Consider the following 17713-nt stretch of genomic DNA (forward strand, 5'->3'; position numbering starts at 1 on the left):
ATATCAAGCTCTTCCAACACGGCGGCCTTCCCGCGACGCAGTCGGCTTGGAAGGTATATGGCGGTGGCCGCTCAGTGTTGCCAGTTAAATTCCAACCTTTGCGGTACTATGAAATTTTTTCCAGTGACTCTAATGCCCTCTCCCCTCACGCAACACCCGGCGTGCAACTGCGGCAGCAGGTGTTCCCTTTCGCCCGCTCTGCTCCGTGGAGGCGCGCTCGTGACGTGGCGTCGCAGCCAATGGGAATTTAGGTGCCGTTTATTGCTTGTCCAGGCGACAGACGCCGGCTTTTTCGCTCAAAGGGAAATGTGATGAATTCGTGCCAAAAAAAAAACAAAAAAAACCAAGGCTGCAGTAACGATTTCCTTGGCTTAATTACCGCGAACAGTAGTCATTAGCCCCGACTGATCATCACGCTTAGAGACCCCAAGTGGCATTGAGAAGTACTCGGTGCTTCTCACGGTCGAACTCAAATGGAGCAGCGAATTTCGGTGCTTTTCGTAAGGTAGGTAAGGCACGTGAAGCGGTCCTTGAGACTTTTCTTCACTAGCCTGTTTTCTTGTTCATTTGTTTTTAAAGAACGCTGCAATAATATTTTTATTTATTTATTTATTTATTTATTTATTTATTTATTTATTTATTTATTTATTTATTTATTTATTTATTTATTTATTGAAACTGTTACTTCACAAAACCTCATTACAACCAAATTTAGAATACGGTGGTTCAGTGTTGGACCTTGCGCGCGAAAAACTAAACACTTTTCTGTAGATTATACCCGCTGTAGTTGTTTAGGGCTTTGGCGTTGCGGCACTAAGCACCAGGTCGCGGGATCAGATTCCGGCCGCTGCGGCTGCATTTTTATGGGGCGAAATGCAAAAACGTCCGTGTACCGTGCATTGCGGGCACGTTAAAGAGCGCCAGCTGGTCGAAATTAATCCGGAGTTCCCTACTACGGCGTGCCTCATAATCATATCGTAGTTTTGGCACGTAAAGTCCAAGAATTTAATCACTTAATTTAAGTTTCCTGTAGATTAATAAAGGGAAAATCAGACATCCACCCCTTCGTAGCAATTGCTACAAAGGAAACCCATACGGGTTCCTCGAAAGAAAAAGCCTCGCAGCTGAAGAAAAATTCGTCCTGGTCCGGGACTCGAACCAGGGACCGCCGCCTTTCCGGGGCAGCCGCTCTGCCATCTGAGCTAGCCAGGCGGCTAGCAGATGCCAGATGGCAGGGCGAAGATGAATTTGTCAACAACTTGAAGTAAGGGCAAGAGTTTGACGTAATGTTCTGCGTAAACCCACAAGGTGGAGAGAAGTAATTAATAAAGGGAAAATCAGACATCCACCCGTTCGTAGCAATTGCGACAAAGAAAACCCAACTTGTTTTCCTTTGTAGCAATTGCTACGAACGAGGGGATGTCTTTATTAATGTCTACGAACGAGGGGATGCCCTTTATTAATTACTTCTCTCCACCTTGTGGGTTTTCGCAGAACTTTACGACAAATTCCTGTAGGTTGTGCAGAACACCTCAGTTCGTTCTGCCTTCTCATTATATTTACACTGAGAACATAACAACTATAAAGTACATCTATAGCCGGTCGCTGAATATTCGTCCACCTGATTTTATTTTATAAGATATACTATCATACCACTCTTCGCGACGAAATCATTTTACAGTCCCAGTAACTGTCACACGGCATTTATCATCACGATATGTTAGGCATCCTGTCATACAATGCAAGAAAGTTTTCCGGCCATCTAGCACGTACTGAAACGTGGGCAACCACTTCACAGCTGAAATAGCAGCTATCGAAAATAATCAGCGTTTTTGCGATGCACTGTAGCCAGCATTTGTACGCACGCCATACACTTGAATATAGATTGTCGTTATTACTCATGCCATTTTTTTTGTTGTTTAACCTTGCAGCTTACTCACATCTGTAGTTTACCTGAAGAACTCTTGGAAACACCCGGACAAAGCTAAGAGGCTACCCTGCAATATGTAAACGCAAAGATGTGTAAACGCAAAGAGCACTAAACAGAGATACTTCTCAGGTACCTTAACGATATTCTGGAATTTTTTTCTGAAAACTCGAAAATGAAAGCGAGCTGAAGCATCTTCCACATTTGGCTATACTGCGTATCGTTATACCCAGCTTCGAGAGTCAGTAGCCAGGTGCGTTTGGCGTCACGTTTAGAGCCTCAAAACCTCGTTCGAACAATCTGTGTGCAAGCTTGACCTTTCATTTCTGGAGTAGCTTTTCAGATGTACATGATATCCCGTCGTTATCCACGAGCAGAATTTTGTGCAGTATTCCGCAAATAATTATTCTCGAGATATAAGTATAGAAAAAAATGAATTTACCAAAACAAATTAATTTCGTTCTTTATTAACATTTTTCGATGAAGGAGGACGATTGAGCGATAGAAATTCTTGGGTGAAAAGTTGTGAAAAAGGATGAAGCGCAGCGCAGTACCTGTCTCTTAATAGAGGACGCCTTAACCGCACTGCACAAGGTGATGGGGGTGGGCGATGCACTCACTTCCGCAAAGCGGCGCTGGCGTGGTGATTAGAGCACGGTACTTAAAACCATGCTATCATTGGTTCGATTCGAGGCATACCTGATGCAGCATTTTTGTTTACTTAACTTCGGCTTGGTGTCTGGACCAAAGCGCAGCGAAAGAACCACGAAAAGAATGAATACGATCGGTCTAATTTCCTATATAATAACTACTGTTGCAATAAAGCAAAAGAAACCGCGCTGGAAAGATTGTCGCGTGCTGTTCTCTACGTGCGCACCTACCGGGAATACAGGTGGCCGGTAAACCGCTCCACTGTCCTGACGACAGGCACCGCCGCACCGTGGAACCAGCCATCTCGTACTGCGGCAGGCAGGCGTACTCGGCGCGGGATCCGACACGGTGGTGTCCTGGGGGCAGCACCAGGTTCACTTCCTCTGCCGCCCTCGTGTCGTTCCCATCGTACGCCGTGGAGCTGAGGCTGAGAGGACGCTGCAGCCGTATCGGCACGGACGCCCGCGCATGCCTGCGCGCACGCCGCCTCCTTAATTGTAGCTGGAACGTGCATGCTCTACACAGGCTGCTCTCTCCGCCCCTTCATTCTTTGACGTAATGCTCTAGAAACGTCAACTACGTGATAGGTTCAGTGAGGGTTAATTCGTTAACATCTGGGTTCTTCCGACGCTTTCCAACATCTGCCCTTTCCTTGTTACCCGATAATTGCAGAAAAACAATATAATTGACTCAATCCTGTCTCCGAGTGATCGAGATGCCTGAAAATGACGCTGACTCATGAACTTCTTTAGTGCTGAGCGGTTAGCACTGGGGCTTCCAATGTGTGGGGGAACCGTCCCTTGTCCACCATTGAGCTGCTGACCGAGTATCTGCAATGCCATTCAAACTAACTGCCCTCTTTCATCTGACATTGATGCGCTGACCACTACTTGTCGCATGAACTGCCTGAAAATTTTGGACGAGGCCTGGCGATATCCATGAGCGAGCCCGATTCCGGCCGTATATGTTTTTTGCACTCATCCTATTAGCAACAAAAATTATGTCCACCATCACACACAATAAAAAATCCTTAAGGGGCTCTGATTCCCTTAGCTCAATTACTGCGAAAAGCAGTTATGAATAGCCGAGTCCGCGATACGTTTAGAAACTACAACGTAATCTCGAGAAGAACCCCCCACTATTCTTTGAAATATTTGAGAGAACTGCGATGCTGCCTGAAGAACTACTGTAAACTCGTGCATGACTCGACGAGTCGTGTGTATGTGTGTGCATGCAAGCGTGCGTGCGTAGGCGCGTTTATTAGACCCGCCAGGATCTATCATGTTCGTAAAGAATGTTTGTCACCCTCTTAAAAGCAATGAGAGTAAATAGCACTGGCTCAGCGTCAGCGAGTGATTCCAACAACAACAACAACAACAACAACATATACAGAACAAAAGAAAGAGGGAGAAAAAATGTCACTCACCCGCGCACTGGTCCGCGCCGAGGATCACCCCCACGTATCGGGGGAAGCAGGCGGATGGTCCCGTGACTTGGAACTTCCGGCTCTCCACAGGTAACCACTTGAAATGCCGGGAAAGTGATGCGAAGGGACAGAATTAAAAAGCTCACACAAGAATTTACACCGACATGTTCAGCGCGAGCCAGCAAAGTAACAAAATCTATTCAAGCGTTTTTACGTTGCAATAATTCTTGAGCGGCTTACAAACTAATTGAGATAGCATTCGTGGTGACATGTCTCAGTGCGAAGTTACTTCTAAGTGATGGCGACGCATAGGAGCTGAGCGTCTGGCTACAGCTATATCTTACTTGCACATATACAACATTTAGATGTAAATGTGTGACAGAAATGTCTGGTTGAGTAATTAAACGACAGCATTCATGCACCAACCAAATATATTACAGTAAAATCAAACTTTTTAGAAGCTTTAGAGCTTGAATTTTATCAATGCCAAAGTTTCATTCTAATGTTCACTTTAAGCAACTCTGCATATGAGGTTGCTTATGATAATTATGAGGGAAGCAGATGCATAAATTAGGTCGGGCTAGAGGCGCATGGACTCCTGCTCGAGCTGACGAAGTAGAGTATGGGCCATATAATGTAAAACTATTCCAATATGTTTTTATTCCAATCTCCTCACGTCAAATTCGCGTAACCGCCGATGCAAGCATCGGGTGGTCACCTGCAGGGTTTTCTCATCAAACTAATCAAAGGCTCCCCTCGTTCATAGGAGTTCACTTTTGATTGCTTGAAAAACAAATAACATTGCCTGCACTGAGCGGCTTGTCTTACCTAATTGGCTCACAAGAGGAGAGGAGCATGCTCAAGTGGAGAGGGATTCGATGGGGCCGAGCCACTGCACTGAATACCAATAACCGGATGAAGAAGGTGGTGCCAGTGTCTGCGATTTGTCCGCTTTCTCTTACTTAGCTTGCGGTGGTTCCTGGACAATTGCGGTGGCATGCAACGGAAGCTTAAGAATGACGTTAAAACGGATCCTCAGCAAAGAAGAGTTAGCAGAACGAGGTCGTAAACGTGCCGAAAGTTCTCTGAAACGTTACACGGTCACGCAAAAAGTTTTATTACACGTAAATAAACCTGTGCTTTTCGGCAGGGGCGAGTAGCCAGTGCCGGAGCCATCGGCGGCAGCCATCTTTTATTCCTTTCGAAACGGGGCAGCCTGCGCATGCTCAGAAGAAAATTCAGTTTTGTTCGGCATATTAATGCATCTTTAACGCGTACGCGTCACTTTGACGCGGTAAGTTTTTGTGGTTTTGTGACGTCGCCTGAGAGGCAGGTGAAGTGGGTGCAGCCCGAAAACTTTTGACCGATAGCCGAGGGCTAATGGCATAAAGGCGTCGAATCAGAAATACATACTTTTGTTTTGTTTGGCCAAGTTATGCATAACCAGTGTGTACACGTCATATCAGATGGGGAGCTATCGCGGTTTTCGTGACGTCGCTTGATAGGTGATGTGGGGGTGGCCCAAAAAAGTTTTTGACCAGTCGCGGTGGGCTGATAGCAGAATTGGAATAGAAAAGTTTGGAATAGGTTTACGTTATAGCGCCCTATGTTAGGACAGCATGAATGCGATGAATTAGGCGAGAATGGAGACAATGGATAGCATGCCTGTGCAGAAGCACTGACACGTCACCACTGTGCTTATACGACGCGAAATCATTGCTTTAAAATAAAGAAAAAAAAGAGAATTGGAAGTTTTTTTCCATTCTCTGCCTAAACGCATATTAGCACAACTTGCATTGCTACACATGTTTGTGATGCAGCTGCACGGTAAGCGAGGTAATAGTGTGCCACGCAGGCTTTCTAAAAAGGACGCGTAATGTAGCAGGGAAGGTACCTTGGGCTTTCCTAAGCCACTTCACTGCTCTACTCCGCATTACTGCTGACACGGCCAATTTCCTAGGGATTCTTTGGAAATTACAAGTCTACAAGGCTTTTTCTTATGTTAGACTTGCCCTGTAAGCAAAGAACGGGCCGGAAGACACATAACAGCACTGTGTTTTACTTTCTAAACACAAACTATCCGCTCTAAAATGTTATACGTCACTTCAGGTGTAAAAATACAAACTTGAGAGCGAGAAACAAATCGTTATAGCAAGAATGCGCATGGAATTTCTTTGGTGCCCAGTGATTTCTTTCTCCTGACTGGTGTGCAAGCACTTTCCCCGCATCGCCCAATGGCACGGCCCAAGCAGCAGTATATATGAACACGCACCGGGGATGCAACGAGGCTTCTGGGCGCTCCAGGTGCCGTTGGCGGTGCACGTGAGCGTTCCCTCTCCGCTGAGGTAGTGCAGTTCCTTACAGTAGTAGGATATGCGGCTGCCGTCCAGGAAGCGACCGTGCGAAGTCTTCTCCACCAACGCCGAGCCACCCTTAACTGGGCCTGGGTCCTCGCACTGGACTGCACACGACGGCAATGCGTTCATATCTACACAATCTGCATCACGTTGCACGTGATGCCTCGCTCTTCCTCGTCCCTTCACAATCTTAACTTTGCGTTTTATTGACCGTTTCGCTCACTAAGGGTGCGATCTTGTACGCGTTCCAAAATAGAACGGAGGCGGTTCGTTCTTTACGTCACGAAATAGGCGCTATGTTCCGTTCCGTTCGTCCGATAGCAGACAACACGGAATGACTGACAGCAGATATCACGTCACAATTGACGTCATGGCGTTCGGTACGGTTCAAATTGACGAATCGTATTTGGCTCGGTGGAACGAACCACCTCCGTTCTATTTTGGAACGCGTACAAGATCGCACCCTAAGTACCCGCCAGATATGTCCTGTTGTAGTGCCAAAAATACTAGTTCCAGTTTAACTGGAGCATAATGGCCATGGGATGAGAATTCTTCATGTGGGTGTACTATGTCGTAATTTCTTAGTGAAATACGCACGTATGCCAGCTCACTTTCTACTTTAATTTGATTTTAGAATGTGGAACATGGACGGACTGAACTGATTGGCAAATTTTAACTAGTTATACAAACTATACTTAACCTCACAGTCCTCTCTTCGAGTGGACAGCTCTGCTAGTAACCTAAGTAAAAAAAAGAAATACTACCAACTACTTGAGCTACCCTATCAGACTGTTGCAGTAAAAATAACTAGCCTATTCAATATATAGAAAGGAGGTGGTCATAACCCAACCTAATGAGTGGTTGCATTTGAGTGCTGCTAGCGTCAAGCCATGCGAAAGCGCAGAAAATGTGGTCTCGTTCTCACCTAGCTTTAAGGTCTTGAGCGCAAAGCATATGACAGGAAGACTGAGATTGCACGGCCTTGTAACGACTTCGGGCTGACTGGGATTAACGACGCTTAGAGCCATGCAACTGTCTCCAGGTGTATCGTTGTTTGCCGGGACTCGAAGCTCTGAAAGCCATGTTTCCACGATTCCTGCAAGTAGCAATTGTTTTAACTGACATTTTTTATCACAATGCTTAAAGGCAGAGGCTACTACAATAATACAGCGTTATATTAATTCTATTCTAAAAAGCGCAGTAACCGCGCATAATTTGTTTGCAAATTAAAGCATTTTACATTGATTTTTAAAACATTATTCTCGCATGATTGAGGTAGCGCTCAAAATTTTTTAAAAGATTCCTGGTTATTAGTGCGTGATGATGAATTAATATTATTGTAACATATTGCTATACGCCGTTAGCTTCAAAGTACGGACAGCGTAAATGCGTTTGGACTCGGTAAGAGTTACTTTAATATTTTTTTACTTATCCTTAAAAGGTTGTTTTTACTTTCAATAAGGTTATTTCGATAGCGTCTTACCTCTCATATTCCCAATGTGAAGCATGCGTTATGTCCGCATAGGCATTGCACTTAAGGTGTCGATTTAGATTTAAAATGGAACCAAAGGAATGAAGCATCTCCAGTTTCCACACCTGACCCACCAGTTACGGCCTTGAATATACTTAGTATTCCGAACAAATGCTCATTAAAAGGTCATAGAACTGAAAAATGTTTGCAAGACGCAATGCCAAAGTGAGCTGCAGCGAAAATTTACCCAGAAGTACGCAAAATCGAATGAAATTTCACTTCATTTGAACAATGAATTGCGAAAGGAAATACCGTTAGCCGCCATGAATTCGGCAGCAAGGTTCCTCGTAGTGTTATCTCCACGAAGAGCTACAACTTTGCTTCCCAGATTGCGGCAAAAGTTTCTCGCTCTTGTCTGAGATCGGCTTTTTCCGGCCGAGTAAAAACAAAAACTGCCGGAATCTCTCCACTTGGGTGGACAGCCTGTGAAGAGGAGTGAAGTAGCACAGAAATTGTTAGATCAGCGAAAATAATCAGGGGAATTAAGCGACTCGACGACCACATGAAGCCAACAGACGATGAATCGAAGGGAAGCATATGGGATGTTAACATTGTTATCGAACTGTAGAAATAATTATGGATGAGGGTTAAATTTCCGATGGACTTAACATCTTATATGGCGGAAAAATGACATAAAAGTGCAAGAAAAGACAACTTACGGCCGGTAGGAGCCGACCCCCAATTTCCGCATGACACCGTCATACTCGTACATGATTACACAAGAAAGTGGACGAAACGACAACCATCGCCATGGTTCATTTGGTAGAGCACTGCACACATCATGCGGAGGTTGCAGGCTCTGCTCCAACTGGCGGCAAGTTCACTTTGCTTGCATTGCCCTTTCCTCTTGATCAGAATATTAGGCTTATCACAAACTTTACCTCAATACATAAGTTGTTTTGTACAATAAAAAAGGAGTGGCCATTTCCGCTGCGGTCTTCCTCGCCTCACGGCCTATCGGCTTAATAAAACAAAGTACTAGAGCCATTTTACATTTGAGGGCATCGTAGAGAACGAGCCCGATACGAGTACAAATGCCAAATATTGATGGCCGTAATAAGGTACATATAAACATTCTTGAGGTTCTCAGCGACTCACATCTCAGCGACTAACATTCTGAACGACGTCAGCGCACATTCTTGCCTACATACTTCGTGTTGTCAGCTGAAGTACGGTTCGTAAGGGGACCCTGTTAGGCCTAGTCGATCATTAAACAAAGCACATTCCTAGTGTGCGTGTGTGCGCGTGCGTGCGTTTTGCATGTTTGCGCACCTTCTTCAGGAATCCTCCACTGTGAGTCGTCCACAGTAACAAATTTGAAACTGGCTCCAAGAGTTGAGTAACTGCAATTATAAAAATATGAAAGTTAGGTACACATACATGGTCAACAAAGCGATAAACAGCAACAACCCCCCTCCCCAAGAAAAAACGTGTCGGTGTGAGCAAGCGTGTGAGTTTGCGCCAGAAATAACAAAAAATTGCAGGACGCTTAAGCTTCGCCTTTAAGAGTGGAACGCGATAGCATTCAAAGATCCCTGAATGCTCCTCACGCTTTTCGGCAACTGCAGCGTACGTAACCGTAACGTTTACCGGTAAACGCTGGCGGCGAACGCTATGCACGAGGGCGAGCTTTCAGGTTGAAACGCGGCCTCTTGCGTGGGCCGCGAATGCACGCAGGCGAGCGCCATCTTGATTGTGTTTTCAATAAAGAAAAAAAAATCTGCATTGTGTTGTTGCAAGGAACAGAGCTCGGCGCGCCGCTCTCTGAATGGTAGAAACGCTGTAAAAGGCATTTATGATTGAGTTTCCGCGTAACACAATTATGTTTTCTCGTATATTAAAATTGCAATCCGACGCTTATCATGTCTGTAGGTTGTGTGTAAGTCGTACCTTACGATTTTTTTTGTGCCTTCCACTTTAACAAATTCGATTACTTCCGTAATGTCCTTGCGTTACACGGAGGGCCTGCGTGATCGGGCATGCGTGGTTCGGAATGACTTTCCGCTCAAAGAAGGTCGACGCTGGACGTGGGATAAGGACGCCGGATTTTCTGCGGCACGGAGCCCTTAACGCTTTCGCGTTAACACCCAGACCTGCCACAGCGTCTCAGTGGTCATGGCGTCCTGCAGCTGAGCACGACGGTCACGGGTTCGATTTCCGCCCACAGCGGCCGCGTTCCGATGGGGTCGAAATGCAAAAACGGTCAAATACCACGCTTTGGGTGCCCGTTAAAGAATCCCTGGTGGAAAAATGAACCGGGAGCCACCCACTACGGCGTATCTCATAGACCGTGAGCTGCTTTGAAACGTTAAAATTTATAATTCTTATATTAGCAATGCCCGGGAGAAAGTACTACGTGTGCAAAAGAGTTCGCAGATATGTAAAAATACAAACCAATCCGCAACTGTGCAGTGTGTTTCACCAATTCATGGCCGACAAGATTTTACTGGCACCAGTGCATTTCTTATACGGAAGCGCAGGTTATCAGTTCACCAATAAGACTACTTATGTGGTAACGTAAGTGTAATGTAAGCATAAACGAGGCTCCTATTTCTATATATGAAATAATTAATCTGTGTGATTAAAATGTTACGGCTACTGCTCTTCTGCTTCTGCCCGAAAAAAAAGGGTAATGTCTATAAGGAGAAGCTTTGTCATTCGCCAAGAGCAGCATTGCGACTGCATACATGTCAATCCTCCCGAATTATTCGTAATGTTCAAGATTTTGGGCTCGGTTTACGATTTTACAAATGTTTGCGTCATGTTATGCGAAAAATAAATTCTGTTCTCAAGAAATATTCGGTCGTCAGCCTCCAATACTTCCGTAGGAAGTTTTCTGATGTTGAAAAGACGCCATAGTGTTAATTGCGCCCCACTCCCACTCGCTCGCTCCCTCCATCAGTGTAATGTACAGGAATTTAACAAATTTTAAGGTTTAGAGGTTGGCAGGTTTGCAACTGTCCCGTAATCTTCGGGGAGAACCCACTACGGGAAGCTCCTCGCGAGTGGATGAGTACAAGATATCCCGGCGCGAAAAGCGTCGTGCTTCAAAACTCGCAAACTTTTCATATCAACCATATCGACCGCACATTGATACCGCGCGGTCGATGATGAACCAGCCACGGGCCGGCTCCACTCACTTGGCTGTAGACACGCCGTGCGCCGTGGAGGAGACGAAGTCCGCGTACGCGCCCGTGGCACGCACGTGCACCGCGCCGCCGGCGTTGTTCAGCCGGCCAGCGTGCACGGCCGCGCGGCAGAGCGAGGACAGCACGTGGTACTGGTAAGAACCGATCACTGAACCGGACACCAGGCCGCAGCCGGGAGGACAGTGGACCCTGCGAGTTGTCAGAAATTAGACAGTGTGAAGAAGATGCGGTAAGCGCGTCTACGTCCGGTAATGTGCATACCCGGTGTTTCATCGAACACTTTTAAAATTTTTTTTTTAGTTTCCTGCGGCAGATAACACAATTCTAGTCCATGAACTGGTCTACTTGAAGAGGCGGATATCACTTGCGCAAAAAAATGAAATGCATAATTAAATGCCTAATGCTTAAATAAATGCTTCAAAATGCTTAATTCACTAATTAAGTTTTTGACTTACTATCTCATGGCACATATTGCAATCTATAGTATACAAATTCTAGCCGGGGGGTTTGCAAGGCGGATCCACTTGGGGCGAATCATCCGGATGACGCCAGTTTCGAGATATGAATTCCCGAACTTCGCAGGGAAATGCATTGTCGTTCCACTTAAGTTTTCTGCTTCGATGCATAAAACGACGTTTTAAGAAACAAGTGGAACGACAGTGCATGTCTCGTAAATCGTGTCAGCCACACATTTATTTTCAAGTGGATAGGCTTTGCAGTCTCACCCACTAGATTTTGTAAATTGAAATATGTGCCATAAGGTAATTAGATAAAAACTGAGTTAGCAATTTTTTTAATCAGCCGATTATCCATTTCAATTTTTTGTGCATGTCCGCCTTTTCGAGTAGACCAGTTCATGGACTGGAATTGTGCTGCCTGCCACAGGCAATCTAAACGACTTTTTTAACGTGTTCGCTGAAACATCCTCTCTCTCTCTCTCTCTCTCTCTCTCTCTCTCTCTCTCTCTCTCTCTCTCTCTCTCTCTCTCTCTCACACACACACACACACACACACACACATATATATATATATATATATATATATATATATATATATATATATATATATATATATATATCGATTTATAAATTGTCTGTGGTAAATATTTCTAACCTGTGAGCCAAATTGCTCGCTGAGGCGGTCATCACGTCTACAAGAAATCAAAACGCTTAAGTGAATAATTAAGATAATTAGACTAATGATATTTTTCATTAATTACTACATTACCCATATTTAAATCTACGCTTTGTAGCTAGTGCGTTTGCAAGGCATATACACGTGGAATGAATTTTGAGGATGGCACCGCTTTCGATATATGCGCCCTCAGCCTTATGGTAAAAAACGCACTGTTGTTTAACTTACTTTTTTAAAGAAAACGCTTGTTTTATGCATTGAAGCCCAAAAATAACTGGAACGCCAATTAACTGACTCGGAAACTATGAAAATGTATAACTTGAAACTGGTGCAGTTCTGAGAATTATTTCTAAGTGGATAGGCCTTGCGAAATCACTGGCTAGAATCGGTTGATTGCAGTATGTGTCGTAAAGTTATAAATAATTAATTAGTATAACTGTGTTAATTATTCAAATAAGCTTTTTGATTTGTCGCAGCAGTAATGGCCGCCTGATTGAGCAATTTGGCCAAGCGTTATAATTGCACTATCTCCCACAGGCAATACTCAAAAATTCGGTGCAGCTAAAAGAAAAGCACTTCATATCGAGCGACATACGTTCATCAAAGGCGGCCCACGTTCATCTCCAACAGGCAAAGTAACCCTCCCGCTTTGAAGCTGTCATTGTCGTTTACTCTTTAGCGCTTTGTTTAGGAAGTTATAAATAAATAAATATGCTCTTTGCTGGAACCAACCTTTCTCGGCTAGATATAGTTCGTCCAATTTTACACAATTTCCGCGGCGCTTTATGTGTCCTGCCTTGCGGCTATGGACGCGAAGCCTCCTAGAGACCCGAACGGCCAGAAGACTAGGACAACGAGCTCTTCATTGACACCTGCCACCTGGTCCACCAGCAGTAAAGACTTCACTGAGGCTCCTACTCTCGTGGCCATGGACGCGGAGCTTGCCGACCAGGCAGGCCATAGGTCTACTTTGATAAGCTCTTCAAGGAAGCGAGGTTCTTGGTCCAGCACCAGAAAAGACGTTGAGGTTTGCTCAGTCTTCGTCGGATGACTCGTCGGATGACAGCTTTGCGTCTGTGATGAGCTGACAGGCCAAAAGGAGGCTCCTCAAGACGTCATCACCTAGGAATACATCAATGTTACAGGCAAAGCATGAGCGCTGGCCCACACCATCCTCTTCATACATGTGGACTCGTCCATCAGCCTTCGAGGATTAAGCAGGCAAGCTCTCGCCGTTTTCCTGGAGGGAATAGCAGCATATGAACTTAAGCAAGTACGACTAAACACGTGGAAGAATATGTCTTGGATGTCAACACAACCCGCGCAAATGCGCTATAAAAGCTCCGACAGATTACAGAATTGGAGGACATCAATGTACCCCCCGTTATACCAATAGAAGGCACCTGTACTGCCGGCGTGAACTGCGAACACCTGAACACTGAACATCTGAACAGCGAGCTCGGACCTGCCTATTTTAATCAACCCTGCGTATTGAAGGAGTGGTCAAAACACACGTGTGCCGCCATGGAAACAGCCGCTGCGTGAAGTTAGTGTTCAAGGGCAACACGATCCCTTCGGATGTCAAAAGTCGGTCACTTCCGACACGTCGTTCGACTGTTTGTCCCCAAGCCGCTTCAATGCCACAAGTGTTTCAGGATTGGATATGTCAAGAGTGCCTGTCCAAAATCTATGATGTGTCCCCAATGCGCGGAGTCGCACATTGCCGACGTCTGCCGCGCAGTAAATATTAGGTGTGGTAAATCTGATGGGTCTCATGAAGCCACATCTAGAGATTGCCCATGTATCAAAAAAAAAGTTGCTATCCTGAAACAAATGGTAAGGGACAGCTCATCTCATGGCGAAGCTTTCGACAAAATTCGGCGTCGACGTCGTCATCGACGGAAGCGTGCAACGCAACGTGCAGTTCATGCACAGATTGTGCCGACGACATCAGCTTCTAGTACAAGCAGACCAGGGCTCCCAAAGAGGCCTCAAACGGAAAAGTCTTCCTCTGTATAGAAGACTAGCCGGCGCTCCCGAGCAGCCAGCCTTCCAATGAGCCTACTCGCTTGATACTTCCACCGAAGTTCAGTCGATGTGCCAAAAGTAGACCACCAAATCATTCCGATGCTGCATTCCCAAATAATGTCATCAGAATAATGTCGGCCAGCATCGAAACTCCATCCGCTCGAAGGGGACTACAAGTGCTGGACTCGCTGAGCCCAGTCCTAGCAACCATCGAGTGAACCATGGCTGACAATCACGAGTCATTTCGTAAAGAGGTCAGAGAAGCATCGATAATTCAGTGGAACGCCAGAGGCCTAACATCTCGCATTGCTAATTGTCGCCAATTCGAGGATGTTAACCGTTTTCCGGTCCATCGTTATCAGCGAACCAATATTATCCCATCCGATCAGATTTACCCGGCTACGACTCAATTACGTCCTCAAGCAACAACGAAAGTAGCAAAGTCGTCGTCTTCATTCGCCGAGAGCTTGCTTACGTCGTCCAGTTCGTGCAACCTCATGACGACAATAAGTATGACTGTCTAACAGTCAAAAATAGAAAGCTCGCCTTTACACTCGTTGGTGCTTACCTATCTCCATCACGTCCGTTTGATATCAAGAGACTACAAGACATAACAAAAGCATATCCTGGTCCTAGGATTACTACAGGCGACTTGAACGCCCATCCCACCATTTGGGCAAGCTCAAGAGTTAACGCAGCAAGACGAAGACTCGCTTCATTTGTCTCTAATCATGACTACTTGCTGCAGAATGACGTTAGTCCTACATTTCTATGCGGTGCAGTACAGCAGGTGCCTGGACTTGGCATTTGTATCACGCCGCTGTGCCACGCGCGTTAAGTGGTTTTTGGACATTGAGACATTGAGACATTGGACATTGAGCAAACACATTCCCACTTACCTGATGATTGACACTAACACTCATCCGCCTAACACACTACGAATAATAAATTGGACTGTGTTTAAAGACCTACTGGAGGAAGCTTGTCAGAAAGGTCTCTCCTCTGGACTGCAAGAAGGTATAAAAGAAGCGGCGCAGACTGCTTTGTGCAGACTCACGATCTGCAGGACTTCATAAACGTTTTACTATTCCATACCATACAGACTGCTTTGCGCACGTCCATGTGCTCACCGAAGAACTCACAATTCGACCTGGAGCTGGAGCGACTTCTCGCGATTTGTCGTAGCGACGAACGACGATACCGACGCACGAAGCCCATTTAAGATGTAAGGACAGCCCGTCGCACTCAAAATACAACGTCGCATGGATAAACTGGAATCCTTTGACCCCCGTAAACTATTGTCTCGTATATGGAGAACTGCGAGAGGCCTACGTTCTGTTCCGGAACAACACTTCCCATTCAAGCCATTAGCGCTCTTCCAACGCCAACAAGACCTCAACGAAGCGGAAGATTTTTGTGCTATGATTGCAGGCCAGTCACCGGGAACAAGTTGCCTTACATTTAACTACGTTCCGGGCACACGGGATTCAAGTATGGATCTGCCATTCACCACTCAAGAGCTCGACGTGGCACTTGCCCTATGTAATCAGTCGTCGTCACCAGGGCCACATGGTATATCTTCCCGTATATTGCGCCACATCGGTGAATAGGTGCGACGCGCATTGCTGCACATCTTCAATGACTCCTGGTAGGCTGGGGATGTTCCTAAAGAATGGAAGATCAGTTGCCTGGTACCGCTCCTCAAACCTGGCAAGTCTCCTCTAGAGGTTAGTTCTTACCGCCCAATAGCGCTGGCTAGTTGCATTGAGAAGGGGATGGAACGAATGATCCTCGCCAGACTTGAATGTTAGCTTGAAGGCTATGAAGTATACCCAGACGCCATGGCTGGATTTCGAAGTCACCGATGCTCCATTGACAACGTCATCGATTTGTTTACGTACGTTCACCATCAAAAGGCGTGTAAGCGATTATCTGTCCTCGACATCAAAGGAGCAGATGACAATGTTCTGCATGAGGCTGTATTAGAGGCTCTGGAAATGGTTGGCCTCGTCATTCGGCTCTATCGGTTGGACACGCAATTATTTACATATGCGGTCTCTCTTAGTGAATAACAAAGACGGCCCAACTTCTCAAAATTATACACACCGTGGAGTACCATAGGGTGGTCTGTTGAGCTCAACACTCTACAACCTTGTGCTTATTGGTCTGATAGAATGTCTACCAAATACGGTGAAGCTGTCACTTATGCTCGTCTCCATTTCTCTCTATCTCCCCATTCCAGTCTGTTTCTCTTTTTATCCCCCTTCACCCTTCCCCCGTGCAGGGTAGCCAACCGGAACTGCCTCTGGCTAACCTCCCTGCCTTTCTATGCATCCTTTTCTCTCTCTCTCTCTATGACCGGCCCTACTGCATGTGATTTTTACTGTGTTCTACTTTAGCCTTTATATTTGTCCTGTTGCTCTTCCTTTCCTCTTTCCTCCCCTCCTTCCTACCTTCCATTTCTGTGTTGCTGTCGCCTCCCTTCAGAAGAGTAGGCAGGCGTTGTGATCCTTCCGGTGGCAGTTGCCAGCCTGCTCCTCGCTTTCCCTTTCCTGTTAACTGTGTATATGTGTTCAAAACAAATATGCCGATGACATCTGCGTCTGGGCATCTGGCGTGACGCGTCCTCAAGTGCGTGCAAGGCTGCAAAAATTTGCGACGTTGACATCGACGTACCTTAGGGAACAAGGCCTCAGAATTTCTCCAGATAAATGTGCATTGGTGGCATTTTGCCAGAAGTCAATGACTTCCTTCGCCATATCCATTCATGAAGAAATTATCTCTTATGAAAGGACGCACAGGTTTCTAGGGGTAATCATCGACCCTGACCTCTGTTGGAGTCCCCATGTGGCCTACCTAAAGAAGCGCCTGACAGCCATCGCTTATCTTTTCAAGTTTTTTGGAGGAAATGCCTGGGGTGCGTCAGTACGCATTATGATGCAACTGTACCGGACTCTGTTTCTCAGGTATCTGAGGTGCAGCTTGGCACTGCTAACCAACATCTGCAGAACTAACATCCGTACGCTCGAAAGTGCTCAGGCCCATGCACTTAGGGTTTGCCTAGGGCTGTCACGATGTACATCAACATCCGAAACCATTGCAATTGCACATGACTATCTAGCCAAGGTTCACATTGTGATGGAAGCGCTCAGAGCACACGTCAGGCACCTAGCTCGCGCCCCTCTCCACTATCTCGCCTCACTGCCAGAAGACTGCCCACGTGCCTCTTTTTGTTAGACGATATTGCCCTATCGTGTATACCTGCCATCAGATTACACGGCTGCTGCGAGAGTTTTGCTTCCCCCTTCATGCTTGGCTCAGCCACAAGTTCGACTGATAGTATCCGGGATTCAAACGAAGTCACAACTCTCACCACCAGCTCTCAAATAACTTTCGTTGCTCTTGCTGTACGAACAATACAACGATCATACCCATATATACACTGATTGTTCAACAACCATGGACAGATCTGCAGGATCAGTAATTTTTCCTGCAAAAGTCACCACCTTC

General features: G+C 45.9%; 1 protein-coding gene across 1 annotated transcript in view; it reads right to left on the reverse strand.

Annotated features, from left to right (window-relative positions):
* LOC135902997 (clotting factor C-like) overlaps window positions 1–17713 on the reverse strand; it is a 57850-nt gene that overhangs the window by 8159 nt on the left and 31978 nt on the right. The window contains exons 8-14 of the mRNA XM_065433325.2: window positions 11033–11230; window positions 9165–9235; window positions 8145–8315; window positions 7287–7457; window positions 6277–6465; window positions 4005–4101; window positions 2809–3050 (exon numbers count right to left, since the gene is read on the reverse strand). Of these exons, the coding sequence (XP_065289397.1) occupies window positions 2809–3050; window positions 4005–4101; window positions 6277–6465; window positions 7287–7457; window positions 8145–8315; window positions 9165–9235; window positions 11033–11230 (1139 nt within the window). The remainder of the gene's footprint in view (window positions 1–2808; window positions 3051–4004; window positions 4102–6276; window positions 6466–7286; window positions 7458–8144; window positions 8316–9164; window positions 9236–11032; window positions 11231–17713) is intronic.

The sequence above is a fragment of the Dermacentor albipictus genome, chromosome 1 (genome assembly GCF_038994185.2).
Source record: "Dermacentor albipictus isolate Rhodes 1998 colony chromosome 1, USDA_Dalb.pri_finalv2, whole genome shotgun sequence".
Lineage (NCBI taxonomy): Eukaryota > Metazoa > Arthropoda > Arachnida > Ixodida > Ixodidae > Dermacentor > Dermacentor albipictus.